The 20488-nt window shown below is 46.8% G+C and overlaps 1 protein-coding gene across 4 annotated transcripts in view; it reads left to right on the top strand.

The window, feature by feature from the left end:
• znf385a (zinc finger protein 385A) overlaps positions 1-20488 on the top strand; it is a 120758-nt gene that overhangs the window by 51180 nt on the left and 49090 nt on the right. For 3 of the 4 annotated variants that reach the window (XM_090202770.1, XM_036946870.2, XM_090202772.1), the window contains exon 2: positions 14228-14376. In XM_090202770.1, coding sequence (XP_090058896.1) covers positions 14228-14376 — 149 coding nt within the window. Of the gene's footprint in view, positions 1-14227; positions 14377-18776; positions 19299-20488 lie in introns of those variants that run through there. The other variant, XM_036946872.2, reaches the window with a different exon arrangement.

Consider the following 20488-nt stretch of genomic DNA (forward strand, 5'->3'; position numbering starts at 1 on the left):
TTTATAACGGATCTGAGGCAAGCAGTACACCATTCAGCAAGCAGTACACCATTCAGCAAGCAGTACACCATTCACTAGTCACATTAATAATACTGCTTCCCTGGCAGCGCCACCTTGGATATAACACACAGATGGGGAAAGTCAGTGGTGTTATGCTCCACAAGGCCCAGCAACTGTATCAAAAGAATCTCTGGTGTTACCGTCAGCCCCGGTGAGAGCCTACTTTGAGCTTTTGGAGTGTGTGCGTATGTGTGTGTGCGGGTGCACACGTCCCCGTCTGACCGTGTGTGTGTGTGTGTGTACGTGGCAGCTAAGAGCAGATTTATCTAAGGATTAGCGTGTGTGTCTGCTTCTGTGCCTGGAACACGTGCACATGCAGGCCTGGGGCCAGGCGGGCAGAGTGAGGCGGGTGAGGGAGGATGGGTAGGGTTAGGTAGGGGTGAGGGGTTACTGTGGCTCACGGAACCTCCACGCTACTTTTTAACATTTGACCTCTTCATCCCTTCATTAATCTTCTCTGTACGTCTCCTCCTCCTTGGACCCTTCTTTAGACGATCCAGACGTCCAGCTCTCCCTCTGTACTTCAACTGTATCTGACAGGGTACTCCATTACTGTATTCCAGTACTGTAGTACTGTATTCCACACTGCCCATTGTCCCCCCTCTCTCTATCTGTACTCCTCCTTATATGTTACAGAAGACCCAGTCAACTCTGTCTGTACTCCTCCTTATACGTTACAGGAGACCCAGTCAACCCTGTCTGTACTCCTCCTTATATGTTACAGAAGACCCAGTCAGCCCTGTCTGTACTCCTCCTTATACGTTACAGGAGACCCAGTCAGCCCTGTCTGTACTCCTCCTTATACGTTACAGGAGACCCAGTCAGCCCTGTCTGTACTCCTCCTTATATGTTACAGAAGACCCAGTCAACCCTGTCTGTACTCCTCCTTATATGTCACAGAAGACCCAGTCAACTCTGTCTGTACTCCTCCTTATACGTTACAGGAGACCCAGTCAACCCTGTCTGTACTCCTCCTTATACGTTACAGGAGACCCAGTCAACCCTGTCTGTACTCCTTAGATTAGAACAGAAGAACCAGTTTACCTTTGCCCTCCCTCCCTCCCTCCCTCCCTCCCTCCCTCCCTCCCTCCCTCCCTCCCTCCCTCCCTCCCTCCCTCCCTCCCTCCCTCCCTCCCTCCCTCCCTCCCTCCCTCCCTCCCTCCCTCCCTCCCTCCCCCCATTCCATTAGTGCTGACTATCTTTCCCAGAGGTACAGCTGGTAATTAAGTCTCATAGCCTTGATTCACCTGCTTATCAGATCAAGGTTTAGTACTGTAGGTCCTTTTTGGAGGATTTTAGGCATAGCCCTGCCGAGCTTATTATACCACCTTACACACACACACACACACACACACACACACACACACACACACACACACACACACACACACACACACACACACACACACACACACACACACACACACTACCCTCATTTTGCCGCTCCTAAGGTCTACCGGTTGAAAATAGTCTCTGTGTAGGGTGTGTGTCCATATTGGTGTAACAGTGAGTATGTTATGGTCATTTGGAAGGGTACATCTCTTGCTGAGGGACCAGAGCTGATGTTGGGGTTGGGGCCTTCTTCCATGATCCAGTTACACCCAGGGAGAGATCAAGTATCGCTGGGTGAGAGGGGTGACAGGACAGGGGCATGTGTACTCACTCACTGTCTGTAGTCCTCTGAGCAGAAATGAGCACTCAATGTGCTTAAATCAATTGAATTCAATTCAATACAACTTCATGAAATAAGAATAGCCTTTCCTGATGAACAAATTACAGCAATATACGATGCCCATATTAGGACAGCGTGAGAATGAAGAGTTTGTGTCGGTGTAGACTTGGGTTCGGATGTCACTTCCACACTGCTCACGTGACGTAGAGTTGAATGCTAATCGACACAGACATATAATTTATTTCCATAGGGCAGCGAGGAACGTTTTAACGCCAACCCCAGTTCAACCAAATGCTTTGCAAGTTTGTACTAAAATGATTGAAATTGTTGTGCTAGTAAATTCTTAGGGTACGGACACCATATCATTCCAGGTGAAGTGTTCTCGCACACCCACACACACACGCACGCACGCACGCAGGCACGCAGGCACGCACACAAATCCAGCATTAAGCCCTCCAGTTGGCCCGTCATGCATCTCTATGGTTTCGTGCACTTGCCCCAGTGTGTGTGTTCATGGTTCGCTGTGTGTGCATTGCGATTAGAGTCGGACTGATACCCAGCTCTGAGGTAGCGGGTGGGCAGCCGGTGTGCAGCCTCGAGTGGCTGAGCAATCCAGAGCTCTATCACAGATTCAGATGATCAGCTGTGCAACACACAGCTATGTCTAAGAGGCAGCTGTTGGCGCTCCTTCCTGCATAATCATTCATAGCATGACTGCCGCCCGGCGGTTTCAGGCACCACATCAAAGAGAGTCTAATCCCTCTATTTTATACACCTTTCAAATCAGAAGACAGGATGTGTAGATTACAGTTATCGTACCCTGATTTAAAAAAAGGAAAAGAAAGATCTAGCACCTATGTTACGTAATTGAATAAATGTGCGCACGTGTACGAAAAAGTGAAGTGCAAGGTTATGTCCCAAATGACACCTATATAGTGCACTACTTTTGACCAGAGCCCTATTGGCACCACGTCGGGAAAAGGGGGCCATTTGGGAGGCACGACATGCTTCTGAAGGTGACGTGGGGACATCCTAGTGGTCAGTTGTGGCCACTGCAGGGTTGTGTCCTGTCTACTGGGTTTGAATCTTGGTTGACCCTCGGTGGGATTGAGTTCACTCCCTAACTCCCATTCATTCTACTGAGCCAACACGAGCAAAGACGAGTTATAGATTTCCGTGCTGACCTGGCCACGCATTCACCATAGTTGCTGGAAAGGACCATGAGAAAAGAAAGGGTACGATTTAGCAAGCTAGCGGGAAAGGGGTATAAAGGATTAGTGTGTACAACAGCGATTCCTCCCAAAAAGCCCATCTTCGTTGCATTAACACTGAAATAAAAACCGTCCCTGTTCCTTTTAGCATCTGGGTGCTTCGCTGTTAAGTCATTAGTCATAATAACCCTTTCGAGCAAAAGACGGAAAAAGACGTCAGAGGACTTGTTTTAGGTTGAGAGGAAAACGTTGAAACGACGTCTTTGTGCTCACTGGGTGGTTGACTTAGCACCAAGGTGCTTCGGTTTTGCGTTGCTGCATAACTCAGTCGTATGGGCCCGAGGCAGCCGTGTAGAGAGAGCATGACTAACACACTGTACTTAGAGTCAGCCGTGGATGTAGGTAAAGCTGGTGAGGTGAGAGATCCAGGTAAATGATGAGCCACTGGGCAGACTCTTCTTAATGCTAATGGGGTGTGCACGTTGAAGCGTTTAGTTGAGCTTGTAGCCTCTGCGGCTGGTTGTCTGGGAATAACAGTGCAGTCGTCATTACAGGGACCAAAGATGGCGCCGGAGGGGATGGCGGCAGTTTTATGGGCTCTTAATTAACCAACCGTGCTATTTTTATTTTTTTCTCCGCAATATTTTTGTTGTTGTATTCGGCGCGCATGACAAATAAAAGTTGACAACGGGGTAGCGCAAAAATGTGGCAATTAAGCCCTTTTTCATGGATACTATTTTTATGTCTCTGTGTGCAGTGTGAGCCATTGCTATTAGCGTTAGCGCAATGTCTGAAAGTCTATAGGGACCGCTAGCATGTTTAATGTCGCACTACCCCTTTAATGTCAGGGGACTAAAGGTGAGAAGCTCTGTCAGGACAAAATGTAGACTCAGGGAGGAATGTTGCCCTTTCACAAGGCTGCCACTTGCACATGACCCAATCTTTTTAAGGTGAGCATTAAGCTGGAGGCTCAGCGTACATATTTGTACTTGAGTGTCTCAGAGTGTGTCTGAACTCACTGAATTGTATGTGTGTATGCTAGGGGATGGGCATTGGAAAGAACGTCTGCGTTTGAGCGCTATCGTGGAAATCATTTCGAAATAGGTTAGAGCGTGTTGGAGCATGTTGGTGCGAAACGGTAGCCTGAGTACCAGTCCCTTTAAATAACATTCCACTTCTTGCCACTCCTTGTAATTGCCAAAGAGACGGTTCTTTAGGGACTCTCTACATTCAATATGCAGCTGGATTTACAGTGCCTTGCAAAAGTATTCACCCCCCATTGGCATTTTTCCTATTTTTGCTGCATTACAACCTGTAATTTAAATAGATTTTTGTTTGGATTTCATGTAATGGACATACACAAGATAGTCCAAATTGGTGAAGTGAAATAAAAAGAATACATGTTTAAAGTACATGTCTACAAAGTATTGACTTCTGCGCGGGGGGGTGGGGGTGGAAGTTTAAATGAAAAAAATATTTGTTTTTTTTGTTGAATTTTACCCCTTTTTCTCCCCAATTTTGTGGTATCCAATTGTTTAGTAGCTACTATCTTGTCTCATCGCTACAACTCCCGTACGGGCTCGGGAGAGACGAAGGTTGAAAGTCATGCGTCCTCCGATACACAACCCAACCAAGCCGCACTGCTTCTTAACACAGCGCACATCCAACCCGGAAGCCAGCCTCACCAATGTGTCGGAGGAAACACCGTCCACCTGGCCACCTTTGTTAGCGCTCACTGCGCCCGGCCCGCCACAGGAGTCGCTGGTGCGCGATGAGACAAGGATATCCCTACCGGCCAAGCCCTCCCTAACCCGGACGACGCTAGGCCAATTGTGCGTCGCCCCCACAGACCTCCCGGTCGCGGCCGGTTACGACAGAGCCTGGACGCGAACCCAGAGTCTCTGGTGGCACAGCTGGCGCTGCAGTACAGCGCCCTTAAAAAAAAAAGTGCATCTTCAAAGTGGTAGGCATGTTGTGTAAATCAAATGATACAAACCTCTGCAAAAAATATATTTTAATAGGAAAAATGCCAAGTGGGCTGAATACTTTCGCAAGCCACTGTACCAGTTGCTGATTGGTAGCTGAAAACAACATTAATCTTTTCCATGGCAACGTTATGGAACATGGGCTATCGTGCAAATGTGGCACAGTTTGGACGTTTAAGAGCAACAGCAAGCATTACATTACCACCTGCTGCGGTCATTCCCTGGTGAGAAGGCAGTGTCAATGCAAGATCTTGTCATTCAAAGTGGCTAGGGAGGGCTCCGTAATGAGAGAGAGAAATAATGACACGGAAAATGCTAATTTCAGTTGTGTTATGTATCCCTCCTCTCTTATTAGGTTGTTCTTATAATTGTCATTCTATATTGCGGCAAATTTGCATGCGCCCAATGTTTTCATGCGTTGGCAAAGAGTGAAATGTTCGCTAAAGAGACTGGAACCCAGGCTAGCGAAATGGGGCTGAATGCAAAAAAAGTTTGCGGTATGCTGGTTGTTCAAATTGCTGGTTGTGCTGATTAACACACAACTGAAAATGAAATTTAACATAATTGCACTGCATTTGACATGGGCCACTCCATAAAGAAATCTTAAAGTGTGAATAAATGTTAAAAAGTTTCATTTTGAGTAATTGTATTAGATTATTACAAACGAATACAAACCTTGAATCGAGTACTCAAGTACTCCCGCCCCTGCTTGGTGTGCGCCTGTACCTGTGTGATATTGTATATTTTGCCCCCTGTGATAGTTATGCTGACTGTTGTGTTCAGGTGAAGGGGGTGACTGTGCCCCGTGCCCTCCCTGCATCCCTCCCTGCCCCTCTGCCCTGCCTCTCTGCACCTCTGCCGTCCCTGTCAAGCCTCCAGACGAAAGGAGAATACAAAGTGGCTCTAGGCCAGAGTCGATCTCTGAATCCTAAATGGCATCCTTTTCCCTAGTTAGTGCACTACTTTTAACCCAGACCCATAGGGCTCTGGTCAAAAGTAGAGCACTCTATATGGGATAGGGTGTCATTTGCATTTGGGACGCATCCTTTGTACGTACTGGACCAGGCCCTGTCCCTGTGGTTATCAGACACTAAGCCAGCCTCCATTGGCTAAATGAATTGGCAATTTCTGACTGCAGCTTTGGTCACAGCTGTGTACAGAGTCTGGTCTCTGCGGGATAGGCTAGAGGATGGAGAGAGAGAGAGAGAGAGAGAGAGAGAGAGAGAGAGAGAGAGAGAGAGAGAGAGAGAAGAGAGAGAGAGAGAGAGAGAGAGAGAGAGAGAGAGAGAGAGAGAGAGAGAGAGAGAGAGAGAGAGAGAGAGAGAGAGAGAGAGAGAGAGAGAGAGAGAGAGAGAGAGAGAGAGAGAGAGAGGAGAGAGAGAGAGAGAGAGAGAGAGAGAGAGAGAGAGAGAGAGAGAGAGAGAGAGAGGAGAGAGAGAGAGAGAGAGAGAGAGAGAGAGAGAGAGAGAGAGAGAGAGAGAGGAGAGAGAGAGAGAGAGAGACAGAAGCTACATCATCATATTTGTATTTTATTTTAGATTTATTTATAGGGGACAAAACACATTAATCAACATCAATATTACAATAATGCGTCATCCATGTAAATGTGCTGGGTTTTATTCTAAAATATCATTTGCACCCGTGGTCCCATGGCAACTAAGGACAATTACACAGCCACAATACACATACTCACTAAAACAATACAAAATACCAACACATTACATCCAATAAAATGTCATTCTTAACGACGACAACAACACTATCGTCAACTGTCGTCTTACATACGAGGAACCACAGACAACTCATGTGTACAGATTTAGATAGATTTTAGCCATGTGTTCAATTCAACGTTAAACGTACAACAATCAGTGCAGCTTCTCAAGTCCATGGGCGTTGCATTCCAGTATATCGTAGCTCTAGCAGAGAAGGCCCGATTGGCCGATTTTACTGTGTCGAAAAGGGACAACGCAATCAACCTCTAGTTACTGCCCTTGTTATCCTGGAGTTGCTATCCTTGAGCATGATGTGCCGGCATGGGGTGGAGGGGCAAGATCGTGCAGGGTCTTAAAGACAAGGCTTGCATCTACACACTGCTGAAAGCTACCCAGACGCAATAAATTACGTTTGTATATGATGTGACAATGGTGGTAACGGTTTGGTTCGCCGGAAGGGATTCAATTGGTTTCAGAAGAGTAGCTGACCAGCAGGTTATTGAGAGGCATCATCTGTTCCGAGTGACGCTCTAGCTCGGGTAGAAAGTAGGAATGACCTTCAGATACCGTATTTACCTCTAAAACAGACTGCTTGAACCCCAGTCACTCACTGGAGTAAGGTACTGTAGCTGATTCTATCTCGTGGACTTACTGTGCGCGTCGAGAGGACTTGGCCACGTCAGCCGTATGTCCTGTGAAAGCACTGATCTGTGTTTTAGGTATACATTATAGAGGAGAGAGGTACAGTAGCAGTCAGTAGGATAATCTATAGGGCAGGAATATCCTGGAATATACATCTAGGACAGAGCATCATCACAACCACAAACACACACACACACACCGTCATCATAACCACGCACTTAAAAACACCATTAGAAGACTTAGCTTCACTCAGTACTGTGGTTGTCAGCATTTTCACAGATAATATTTCTTCAAGCATACTTTAAGCTATCTGGCTCATCTGAAGGGCAGGTAACCCTTCCTTTCGGTCTATTGGACAACCTCTGCCAACGGCCCCAGTATAATCTGTGCCGGTACGGGCATTTCAGTGCCAACCACTTCCCCTTCCTCCTCCTTCTCTCTCTCTCCCTCCCTTCACTGCACTGAATGGCCATAAGCAGTGTTCCTGTTCCTATAGCGTGTGACGACTGTGTGGAGACAGAGGTATGTTTCAGGACATTGACAATATGTTGGATAATTTCAAGGCTAAAAAGACATTCTTATCCCTAGGTCCGACAAGTCACGTGACTTCATACCGGCTTTAAGCACATAAGGAAAAGACCAAGGCCGATTCAGTTCCCTCAACCTTAACTGTTTATTGATTCCCACATGCGGTGAAGTAACTGATGTCATTATGAGCTTTTCCTGGGATAAACGAAATAAGCTACTTTCTTCACTTCTATAGCGATGAGTCTCCACAGGGAGTGGTGGACATCCTGCTTCACGCACTCTCGCATGCGTACGTACACAGATACACAACACACACACACACACATACGTAAACCTTTATTTTTGCAGGCCACTTCAAATCAAATTTCTTTGTTACCATTTCCCTCGTTAGATATCAACCTGTGTCTCAGCTAAGCCTCATGCTCCAATCTGTGGACATTTTCATCCAGCAGGCTAAACCAAAACACACACACTCACATACATGTACCATAACCGTAGGCAACAGTATACGTTCTGTCACAGCAACCCGTCGCTGAGAAAGAGGATTGTGGGAGATTTACCCGGGAGACGGAGGCCCGGGAGCGCAGTTGGGGTAGATAAGACTTATCGGTCACAAACAGACTTACTGGCAGATCATTTTAAATGTTTGAATCTGTTTCTCTTCCCTCGTTGCCCTTCTCCCTATTTTCAATCAGCCCCCTCACCCCTCTCCCCCTCCGCCCTGTCAATAATACACCACCACCAACGACACCACCTCTTCCTCTAAACTTCTCTTCATCTTCTCTCCCAAATCCACCTGCAGAACCGCTCTCCTGGTAATGCCAGTCTTTCTTCTTTATGCTCTCTCTGTCACACTCATATTGCTGTGTGTCGGTGTGTGTTTGTGTGTTGCGACCTATGTGTTGCAGCCTGTTTAAGACTGCTAATGTGTGTGTGTGTGTGTCCCACCCCAGGCCATGTAGTGTAGTGTTACTAGCTAGCTGTAACACTACACTACATTGGCTGCGTGGCAACGTTGTGGCCTGTTTAAGAGGACTGATTAAAGCCTCAGAGCGTGGCATGGATTCCTGAAGAGTTGCAGGATTTAACGACATCCAAATGCTCCAGCCTTCTCATCTCTTCCTCCTACACCCCCCCCCCCCTCCCCTTCCCCCCCCTGTCACTCACTCACACACACGCACACGCACACGCACACAGATCAGGTTCCAAGGGCCACTGACGGGATCAGTGAGTATGTATGCCCGCTGAGTAAAAAAGAGGTTCTTGCCCACCTCATAAGACTTCCTTGGCTGTGTGTGTTTGATGGCTCTGGGTGACTTGGGTGCTGCTCAGTTGTTGTACCTTTGAGTAGAATTAAGTTCATTGTATGTGATGAGGTGCTTGTTCTGGCTGTTAAGATATATTGGGCTGTTGTTCTTTGTTCTTCTAACGGGACATTGTTGAAGATGGGGTTATAATCAAGCAATGTCTCGTCATTCATATTTTAGGGGGCCCTATCCAAAAGGTTGCATCATTCTAGGCCTTCCACTGATTGTGTGTGTGACGAAACAAAATGGAATTCAAATAATTGAACCGACGTTGGTCAATTTGTTTAAAAAAAAAACTAAATTTTGATGAATCGCTCAGCATTAGGGGACACACAACTTAGAGCCATTCAAAATCCTATTTTCCCTAACCCTAGCCTTAACCCAAAACCTAACCTTAACCATAACCCTAAACCTAACTCCTAACCCTAACTCTAAAACTAACATGAACTCCTAGCCCTAAACCTAATTCTAATCATAACACTAATTCAACCTTAACCCTAAACCCCCTAGAAATATCATTAGACCTTGTGGGGAATAACAAAATGTTAGTTTGTTTACTATTCTTGTGGGGAATAGTAAACACGTCCACCCACGCACATACACACACACACACACACACACACACACACACACACACACACACGCACACACACACACACACACACACACACCACGACAGTGTGATTTACAATGTGTGCTAGCCCCCAAAGGAAGCTTTAATTTAATGGGGTAATTATACACTGGGGGCAGGAAGCAGACACACTGATTTACACACACTGGCTGGGATCTCTCTTTCCCTCTCTCTTTGCTCTAAGGGCAACTTCCCTGCTCCCTCTGTCCCTCTGGAACACTTTACCTCCTGTTCTCAATGCATTTTGGCAAATATATATATTTGATTTGTTTTCCTTTTTTATGATCTTCCCCTAACCGTGGTAACTTTCTTTCTTGTGACAGGTGTGCCTGCATTTGCTGCAGCATAGCCTATGCAAACATAATGTAAAGGCTGAATGCGCGTCTCATTTACCCATCTCCATCTGGCTTTCGGGGGTCACCTTATTTTTTTATTGCAAATATTATGTTGTTTAAATTGTAGCTGCAGAGTTTTAAAACAGCCTGTCACTTGAATATCGTTGCTTTAAATCAGTGCACCTGTGAGCACTCTCACAGGATCTCTCTCCATCAACTCCCTTCAAATTGCATCTAAAATAGATAATCCTGCTCTAGATTGTTCTACTATGTAGCCCTATTGCTGGGGACAGTAAAAGGCCATGTACAGTTTTGTCACACAACACAATGCCACAGATATCTCAAGTTTCGAGGGAGTGTGTCAATTGGCATGCTGACTGCAGAAATGTCCACCAGAGCTTGAATGTTAATTTCTCTACCATAAGCCGCCTCCAACGTCATTTTAGAGAAACTTGGCAGTATGTCCAAACAGCCTCACATCCGCAGACCATGTGGAACCACGCCAGCCCAGGACCTCCAGATCCGGCTTCTTCACCTGCAGGATCATCTGAGACCAGCCATCCGGAGAGAGCTGATGAAACTAAGAATTATTTCTGTCTGCCAAGTGCCACTGTAACTCAGTAAATTCGTTGAAATTGTGGCACGTTGCGTTTATGTTTTTGTTCGGCATCGAATAGCTTGCTGGACAATATTTGTTTGTTTTTCTTATACCGATACACTATTCTGAGACGGGTGCAAGCTCTTTTTTTGCTGAATGTTAAACACAGCATTTACCTTACGGGTAGTTTGAAAGAAGAGCGAACGCGGTCGGCTTCAGCAGTTATTTATTCAGATCCATAACCATTCAATCTCCGTGAAGAGAAGTGAAAGCCTTCTGCATCTAATTAGAATGAGGAAGATAAGGACAACAACATGTATGTAATTTAACTGTTGAAAGCGGCGAAGAAATGAAGCAACAATAAGAGAGAGAGAAAGAGGAGGTAGGCTAATAACATTAGGGGAAATATTATGAACGGTACATATTCGTCAGCCTACTAATTATACAAATAGTCCCTATTATATTTCAAAATTAAATCAGCCTATACTTGTAACTTTGTAGGCTGCATGTGCTGCACCAGAATTACATGTTCTTTCTCTGTTTTATCATGGTTTGAACGATGTGCGTAATTCCGGCCCATATCATACAGTATAATTGTCACGTTCTGACCTTAGTTTCTTTGTTTTGTCTTTTGTTTTAGTATGGTCAGGGCGTGAGTTGGGTGGGTTGTCTATGTTAGATTTCTATGATTTGCTATTTCTGTGTTTGGCCTGGTATGGTTCTCAATCAGAGGCAGCTGTCAATCGTTGTCCCTGATTGAGGACCATATTTAGGGAGCCTGGTTTCTATTGTGTTTTGTGGGTGGTTATTTTCTGTTTTGTGTGTCATCACTAGACAGGACTGTTTCGTTTGTTCGTTCTTCCTAGTTGTTATTTTGTTTAGTGTTCCGTTTTGATTACATTAAAAATCATGAACACTTACCACGCTGCACCTTGGTCCTCACCTTCTTCCACCGACGACAGCCGTTACAATAACACAACACAGCCTCAGGTAGCATCAGGCTTGAGTTTTCGATCAAAGCGCCAATCAAATCCAGCCATAGGCCTATATTGTGCTTTATAATGCTTTAGAATGACAGTTCTGTTTTTTGGCAGGAAATTATGATTTACCCAGGAGAAAATGGATTCATTCTCTGGATGGATCATTTGTAAAATAGCGGGAAAATATTCAAACCCTAACACACACTCATTGGTGCAGGCCATGCATCAGTATGGCAAGCTAGTCATGCTCTGTAGTTGTGCTCACTGAGAGACTCGGTGAAGGGAATGATTATAGAAGCACCAGCAGTTGGCCTACCACCAGCAAGAGACTGGTTGTATTTTTAACACCAGTACTCATGGAGGGAATTCTGTGTCTGAATGCAAGTGCTTGAGTGATTTGAAGTTTGTCTGTGTGTTCTTATAGCTGTGTTTTCGGGGTGCATGTGTGTTTGTGTGTTAGAGGAAAACCATGCATGTCTAATGGGACTTAATGATGCAGGCCTCAGCAGCTCAGTTCAGCTCAGCTCAGCCCTGGGGCTCACAGATGCACTGAGCGTTGGGGTGGACAGGGAGTAGAGAGCAGAGGCAAGCAGGCAGCTGGGCTTTGGCTGAGACAGCACATTCACAAAGTCTCTCAATGTCCCTTTCAAATGAGCCCCAACTCACTTTCACTTTAACACTCTCTCTCTCCTCTCTCCTCTTTCTCTCTCTCTCTCTCCTCTCTCTCCTCTCTCTCTCTCTCTCTCTCTCTCTCTCTCTCTCTCTCTCTCTCTCTCTCTCTCTCTCTCTCTCTCTCTATCTCTCTCTCTCTCTCTCTCTTCTCTCTCTCTCTCTCTCTGTCTCTCTCCTCTCTCTCTCTCTCTCTCTCTCCTCTCTCTCCTCTCTCCTCTCTGTCTCTCTCTCCCCGCTCTCTCTCTCTCTCCTCTCTCTCTCTCTCCTCTCTGTCTCTCTCTCCTCTCTCCTCTCTGTCTCTCTCTCCCCGCTCTCTCTCTCCTCTCTCCTCTTTCTCTCTCTCTCCCCGCTCTCTCTCTCCTCTCTCCTCTTTCTCTCTCTCCCGCTCTCTCTCTCTCTCTCCTCTCTGTCTCTCTCTCTCCCTCTCTCTCGCTCTCTCTCTCTCTCTCTCTCTCTCTCTCTCCCTCTCTCCCGCTCTCGCTCTCTCCTCTTCTCCTCTCCTCTCCTCTCTCCTCTCTGTCTCTCTCTCTCCTCTCTCTCTCGCTCTCTCTCCCTCTCTGTCTCTCTCTCTCTCTGTCTCTCTCCCCTCTCTCTCTCTCACCATGTTCTTTAACTGGGAGACAGCTGCTGCTGAGAAGCCTGGGCTTAACATCCCATCACATCACATTCCCCTCAACAGACAGAGGCCACTTTGGGCTGCTCTTTCAATGTAGCTGAAATGATTAGAAATACGAACGCAACAAACTTTTTGAGAAGTGCGGGGTGAAAGCCCTCCAGGAAATTAAGAAAGTATTTAGGTGGGTAGGAGGAAAGAGAAAAATAGTATCAGGCAGCTACAGAAAGAGAGAAGAGAGAGAGAGAGAGAGAGAGAGAGAGAGAGAGAGAGAGAGACAGACAGAAAGAGAATGAGAGAGAAAGAGAGAGATAGCGAAAGAGAGAGATAGCAAGAGTGAAACGGAGAGAGATAGCGAGATAGAAAGAGAGAGAGATAGCTAGATAGAAAGAGAGAAGATAGCTAGACAAACACGGAGAGAGATGGAGCAAAAAAAAGGAAGAGACGGCTGGGAGAGCTTTAAGTCTTGGGGAATTTGAAAGCCACAGAAATCCAGTTGCGGATATTAAGAAGCTTATTTTTTGCAAGCTGACTTTCTGAGGTTTGCTGTTCGGTGCGGAGCCCCCTCAGTGTCATCCTTGACAGAGGTTACAGAAGAGGAAGGGGATAAGGAGGAGAGAGAGAGAGAGAGAGAGAGAGAGGGGCAGAGAGAGGGGGGCAGAGAGAGGAGAGAGAGAGAGAGAGAGAGGAGAGAGGGTGGGGCAGAGAGGAGAGAGAGAGAGAGAGAGAGGAGAGAGAGGGGGGGGCAGAGAGAGAGAGAGAGAGAGAGAGAGAGAGAGAGAGAGAGAGAGAGAGAGAGAGAGGGGGGGGGTGCAGAGAGAGGATAGGGACGATGACGTAGACAGAGACATGTTTCATAACCACTGCCCGACACTGGCAGCCTGTTAAAGAGGACTTGTGTCCTCACAAGCTATGTCGGTTCTGCTTTTATCTCCACCTTTTCCACTAGAAAGGTGTTAGAGGACAATAATGTCTAAAAATCATTCTACGAAAGTGAGTAAATTATCATTTGTAGCCCACTATTATTGTTGCTGGAGTTGATGCAGGTCCTCACAATGTTTCGGAGAGAGTACAAGAAGAGCCTACACTCTTAGAAAAAAGGGTCTCAGAAAGGTACTTTGCTGTCCCCAAAAGGGTTCTATGCCGAATCAAAAATAGTTCTCCAAGGGTTTCTCCTATGGGGACAGCCGAAGAACCTAAGAGTGTACTGTCTGTACTCGTCAGTGTATGTCAAGTATTTTGACTGTGTCCCTCCTCCATCTTCTCTCTCTCATTCTGCAGGAGGTATAAACCGTGCGGGGGCGATGCCTGCGTTCCTGCGGACCCCCACTATGATCCAGCCACACCTGGATATGAAGCCCTTCCTGCAGTTCCCTATGGACACAGCTCCACCACAACACAGCATGGGCCTGTTTCACAACTTCAACACCGTGAGTAGTATATACAAACCGTGAGTACATGCACACACACACACACCCTGACACACACACATCCTGACACACACACACACACACAACACACACACACACACACACACACACACACACACACACACACACACACACACACACACACACTATATCCACACTTGACACATGCCCAACCAATAACAGAACATACATACACACACACACACACACACACACACACACACACACACACACACACACACACACCACATATACACATGTATACACTATTCTTTAGGTACTGACTCCAGGTCAGGAAACCTCTCTGTTAACTACCTTTCAATGAATTGGATTGAAGAGTAGCTTCAAGGTCTTTTTTACAATGCTGTATACTTCAGAACACACTTCACAGTGCTCTACTTACACTTCAAAACACACAATGTATCAAACCTGTCTGAGATGGTTGTTTAATGTGTGTTCTCCAATGTGCCCTGTGGATGTCCTTCTCTCATTTCTATAGGGACTCTCTGTGTCCTCAGGCCCATTTGGGTTCAATTACTACTTGAAATCTTTCGGAGACTCTGAGCGTTTGCCTGGAATTCAACATGGGTGGGGCTTGCAGTCTTGTCCTTTGAGCCAGACCAGCTCAATGAAACGCTGCTGATGTATTATAAAGATGTCAACTACTATTTGAACCCAGGTCTGCCGTAGGCTTTGAGTTATGGCCGATCATTTTGATTAGGAGGATATTTAGCATATCACCACACTCAGCATATTGTTGAAAGAGCTGTGCATTGCGTTCTCAAGATGGCCGATTTGGAAATGCATTATTAAAAGCACAGTGTGGTTCTGTTGGTCAGCAGAATAGAATGAACAGAACAGACTAGGATTGTTCTACTGGACTGGACTAGGAACATCATTCAAAGAGCATCTCGTATGAGTGCTGATCTAGGATCATGTTTGGCCTTTTAGATCAGACAGGGGGGACCTGATCCTGAATCAGCACTCCCACTCTGAGACACTTTGTGAATATGGTTCCTGGTCCCCCATCTCCGTAAAATCGGAATAATTATGATCTGAAAGGCTAAACTGATCTGAATCAGCACTCCCACTCTGAGACGCTTTGTGAATATGGTTCCTGGTCCCCCATCTCCATAAAATCGGAATAATTATGATCTGAAAGGCTAAACTGATCCTGAATCAGCACACCTACTCTGAGACTCTTTGTGAATAGACTATGGGCCCAGGTCTTTATGTTGGGTAATAAGGTCATTCCCACACCAGCTGACTTTTTCTCTATTTGTTTGCCATCTCAATCTGTATCCTTGTCTCTCCAGCTGGCTCGGGACATAGCATGGCAACATATCGTACGAGGCTTGTTGCCAATTGGAAGTATGGCATGTGACTTGGCCTCAGTGCAGGTCATACAGACACAGAACAAACCGAGACCTTTAACCTCCATTTATTTGACTACCCATTGGCTTTAACAGGCCCTTAGTTTCCACAGAGCTGCACGCTGCGGACACTCACTGTGTTGAAATGAGAACAGGACTGACCGGTCGTAGATGGACCAAGTTACAGACGTCCTCGTGTTCTGTTTCAGATCTGGACAGATCTGATGTGTTTCTCTGAAACCAAACTTAACCCAGACTCTCTCTCTCCTACTGTGGGTGTTCTGGGTCTTTCCAACAGGATCGCGCTGCAGACCGAACCATACTGTGCTGTCTTGGATATTTTAGCCTACATCTCAAAGACCTGTTCTGTACCGCTTGGCTCGATGCTGCTCAGGAGTGTGAAAAGCCCTTTCTGACTTGCCATTCCAAGTGCTCCGATTTACCACAGAAACTATCTATATTTGGTCAGTGGGATTGTAACAGCCCACAGACGTGTACCGCTGCTGACCAGTAGATGGGGTGTTGGAGAGGACAACCTGACCGTACTAATGACGTTTTAGGACACCTTCAGAAAGGGATTGCTGCACTGTGTGCACTAAAAAACAATGGGGGGGGGGATGAGTAACAGAAAGTGACATGAACAGGATTCGCTCACGCAGGTTATAAACAGTCTTTTATCTGGAACCGTTGGGAGGGGTCTGGAACGTTGACTACACGTTCTAGAACGGATCGGGACTTACCGTGTGTCTATGGCAGTGCACGTGTTGTCGCTTCTGTCAAGTACATATAGTAGTTGTGCAGGGAACGGCAGTCTTGGGCTGTACATAGATATATAGCCACTACAGACCGACAGTACATGTCGGATCAATGAGAGTGAGACCCATGCTTTCAGGAGCAGTACTTTTCACTAATGTACTACTTCTGCCTGCGTGGTTGTCGTCACAGCAGGCGTTTATGGATTTTTGCCTTTTTTGGGGGGAGAGAGAGAGAGAGAGAGAGAGAGAGAGAGAGAGAGAGAGAGAGAGAGAGGAGAGAGAGAGAGAGAGAGAGAGAGAGAGAGAGAGAGAGACAGAGAGAGAGAGAGAGAGAGAGGGAGAGAGGGAGAGAGAGAGAGAGAGAGAGAGAGAGAGAGAGAGAGAGAGAGAGAGGGAGAGAGGGAGAGAGAGAGAGAGAGAGAGAGAGAGAGAGAGAGAGAGAGAGAGAGAGAGAGAGAGAGAGAGAGAGAGAGAGCTATCCAGAGCTACTGTACATTTTCACACTTTTTTTCTTCTCACGCACAATCAAAGAGAAGAGAAGAGATGAATGGTCTGTTTGGGATCGTCTCCTGCACTGTCGTTGACCCCCTCCGAAGAGACACAGCAGTACTCTGCATTGTAGTCCGTCTTTCAAGATAACTCATGTAGTTCCAAATAGGTTTTAAATGTTACATTTAAAAGGATGCGAGACAACTAACCCGAGGCTTCTCGCTAACTGTGCAGTAGCTCATAGTGGTTTACTACCAACGTGCTAGCAGGTACACTGCATGTGTTTTACGGCTCTTTGTTCCTGTGACTTAAGCAGGATGTCAATTTAGCTAAAAGCTCATTGAAAAAGTACTTATTCATAGTCTCTGTTATTAAATCTTCTACCTGACTGCCTTCTCTTGTAGCTCTGTAGCGTCAACGTCTCTCTATAATGTCATTTGTTCTCTCCCTGCATGTGTGTCAATCTGGCCCAATGTGCCCTGAGACAGTGATCATTATCAGCAGCAGCTGCTACTGGTGGTACGACAGGCTTAAGGTCGGGCCGAGGCAGACTGAGGTAGGTGCCTCGCGGCAGGCGGCAGAGTCAGGAATTTCCAATGAAGCCGCCTAGTCATGCGAGCCATGCGCAGACGTGTTGATTCTCACTCCACCTTCACTCCCTCTCTCCTTCTCCCTCCTTTCTATCCCTCCCCCTCCCTCTGTCCCTCCCTGCTTTCTTCCCTCCTTGTCTCCCTTCGAACAACTTTCTCTAATACTGTGGCCTCAGTCCCCTCTCTCGCTGTGTGTCTAGTCCGTCGGCCACCTCGTCTCACACGCTAAACATAATCCTGCCCCCTTTTTAGAGACGTTCTGATGAGAATCCCTCCAAGGTCCCTGAAACAGTTCAACAGGCTCAGACTATGATTTAGCATTTATGTAAATGTAACCTAATGCTATCCATGTGACGATACTGTGGTGAGTTGTTCCATTTGGGACTAGGGACGCGTCCGAAACAGCACCCTATCCCCCATATGGTGCAATAACGTAGTGCACCCTGGAGGGAATAGGGTGCCATTTGGGACGAAGCCTAGATTTCTGATGTGTGTATGAGCTTTTCTCTGAAAGTGGTTCCACATAACATCCCCATGTGTTTTGAACAGTTGGTGGTGAGTAGTGCAGTATGGGGTGAGGGAAGGGGGGATGAGGGAGAGGGAATGAAAAGGGAAGGGTGATGGGGAGGGCAAAAGTTCTACTGGCTGGGGATGACAACCATTGGTAGTTGGCAAGAACAGAGGAGGGGCGGAGGGAGGAGGGAGGGAGGGAGTGGGGAGGGAGGAGGAGGAGGAGGAAGAGAAGAGGGGAGCATGACCAACTACACTGACTGCATCTGGACAGATTGTGGGAGTATGCATGTGAGTGTGTGTGTGTGTGTGTGTGTGTGTGTGTGAGAAAGAGAGAGAGAGAGAGGGCGGAGAGAGGGAGAGGAGAAAGAGGGAGTGTGTGAGAGAGAGAGAGAGAGAGAGAGAGAGAGAGAGAGAGATGGTGTGTGAGAGAGAGAGAGAGAGAGAGAGGGTGTGGGAGAGAGAGGGTGTGGGAGGGAGAGGGTGTGGGAGAGAAGGAGAGAGCGGGTGTGTAGGGAGAAGAGGGAGAGAGAGAGTGTGGGAGAGAGAGAGAGGGTGTGAGAGAGAGAGTGTGTGTGGAGAGAGAGGGTGTGGGAGAGAAGAGAGAGAGAGTGTGGGAGAGAGAGAGAGAGAGGGTGTGAGAGAGAGAGAGAGAGAGAGAGAGAGAGAGAGAGAGAGAGAGAGAGAGAGAGAGAGAGAGAGAGAGAGAGAGAGAGAGAGAGAGAGAGAGAGAGAGAGAGAGAGAGAGAGAGAGAGAGAGAGAGAGAGAGAGGGTGTGGGAGAGAAACGACTACAGCACTGGAGAGCGAGAGAGGAGCTGGAGAGGGAGAAGAGGGGAGAAATCTGTGTTGATAAGGCAGACACTTGCTAGCTAGGTGACGTATCAGTAGAGAAACAACAGAATCCCAACAGAATCCCTCATGGCCAGAACTAACTACAGCTAATATAGAGACACGGGAAAGGAGAAACAAATAAGGAATTGTGAGAGGAATAGATGGAGTGTACCATTAGCTACGTTCACTGCTGAGATCTACCAGTCTAGCATAGCTGTAGGAGGTGGCTGAATGAGTAGAGACAGAGACACGCACTCCCACTACCTCACCTCTTACACACACGCAGAGACAGGGACACAAACACACAGAGAGATACACACCGGCGGAAGCATGCAGCTTAAAGATCCAGCTGACTCAGAGCAGGAGACGAGGGTGAGTAGAGACCCAGAAACCAGCAGTAGTGTTGAATACAGGGATATATGGGACAGAGGGGAGTGATTTCAGGTTGAGGTACTCTTTAAAAACTGGGCAGGATACTGTGGCGCACGCACGCACACGTTGGTGTTCAAAGGACCTTTCATCTGGCTTGGTAGAGTTGTTGCTCCTGTCGCCAGCCAAGTCCCACAGTGTGAAATAGAACAGTGTATGGTTGGACCGCAGGAATTTGAGTTGAGCGCCACGGCAGAACATTTCATCTCTCAGGGCAATGATAGACACGCTTCGGAGAGAGAGAGAGAGAGAGAGAGAGAAGAGAGAGAGAGAGAGAGAGAGAGAGAGAGAGAGAGAGAGAGAGAGAGAGAGAGAGAGAGAGAGAGAGAGAGAGAGAGAGAGAGAGAGAGAGAGAGAGAGAGAGAGAGAGAGAGAGAGAGAGAGAGAGAGAGAGAGAGAGAGAGAGAGAGAGAGAGAGAGAGAGAGAGAGAGAGAGAGAGAGAGAGAGAGAGAGTGATGAGAGAAAAGTCAAAGGAGAAACGGAGAGAAGAAAGTTGACTCCTTGGCTGTTACTTTTTTGGGGCATGCAGTTGTTTGTTTTAGAGATGTGTGGTATGCCGGTATTGGTCTGTCTCAACAGACACTGTTGTGATCTGGTTTGTGTTAAAACACTGTTTAGGAAAAGAGAGGAGTGTTGGTGTGTTGAACCGTTGACGTGTGCTGTGGGAGTGATGCTATTCTACAGTGTGTGCTCGGTGTGTGTGTGTGTGTGTGTGTGTGTGTGTGTGTGTGTGTGTGTGTGTGTGTGTGTGTGTGTGTGTGTGTGTGTGTGTGTGTGTGTGTGTGTGTGTGTGTGTGTTTGTGTGTTTGTGTTCCTTTCACCTGCTATGAGGTGCCCGGGTTGCATAGACACTTGCCTGCCAGATAAGACGCGCTCTCTTTCTCGAAAAACGTTTTTACAGGAATCAGAGACCAGTGAGCAGCGACTGAGAAAACCCTTGTCGGTTATAGTACTGTTAGTACAAAAGTGAAGTGAATACTGACCTGCACCCTGCAGGAATTCAGTGACTCAACCCACCATTACTGTTCCGTTCAGCTTCTCATTAAACTGACTTTATGAGGATGTAGACAGGATCAGTGTCGTGTGTGAGAGGAGGTTTCTGTCCTTTTTATACCACTATGTGTATAGAGCA

Source organism: Oncorhynchus mykiss, chromosome 16 (genome assembly GCF_057628025.1).
Source record: "Oncorhynchus mykiss isolate SJ-2025 chromosome 16, ASM5762802v1, whole genome shotgun sequence".
Lineage (NCBI taxonomy): Eukaryota > Metazoa > Chordata > Actinopteri > Salmoniformes > Salmonidae > Oncorhynchus > Oncorhynchus mykiss.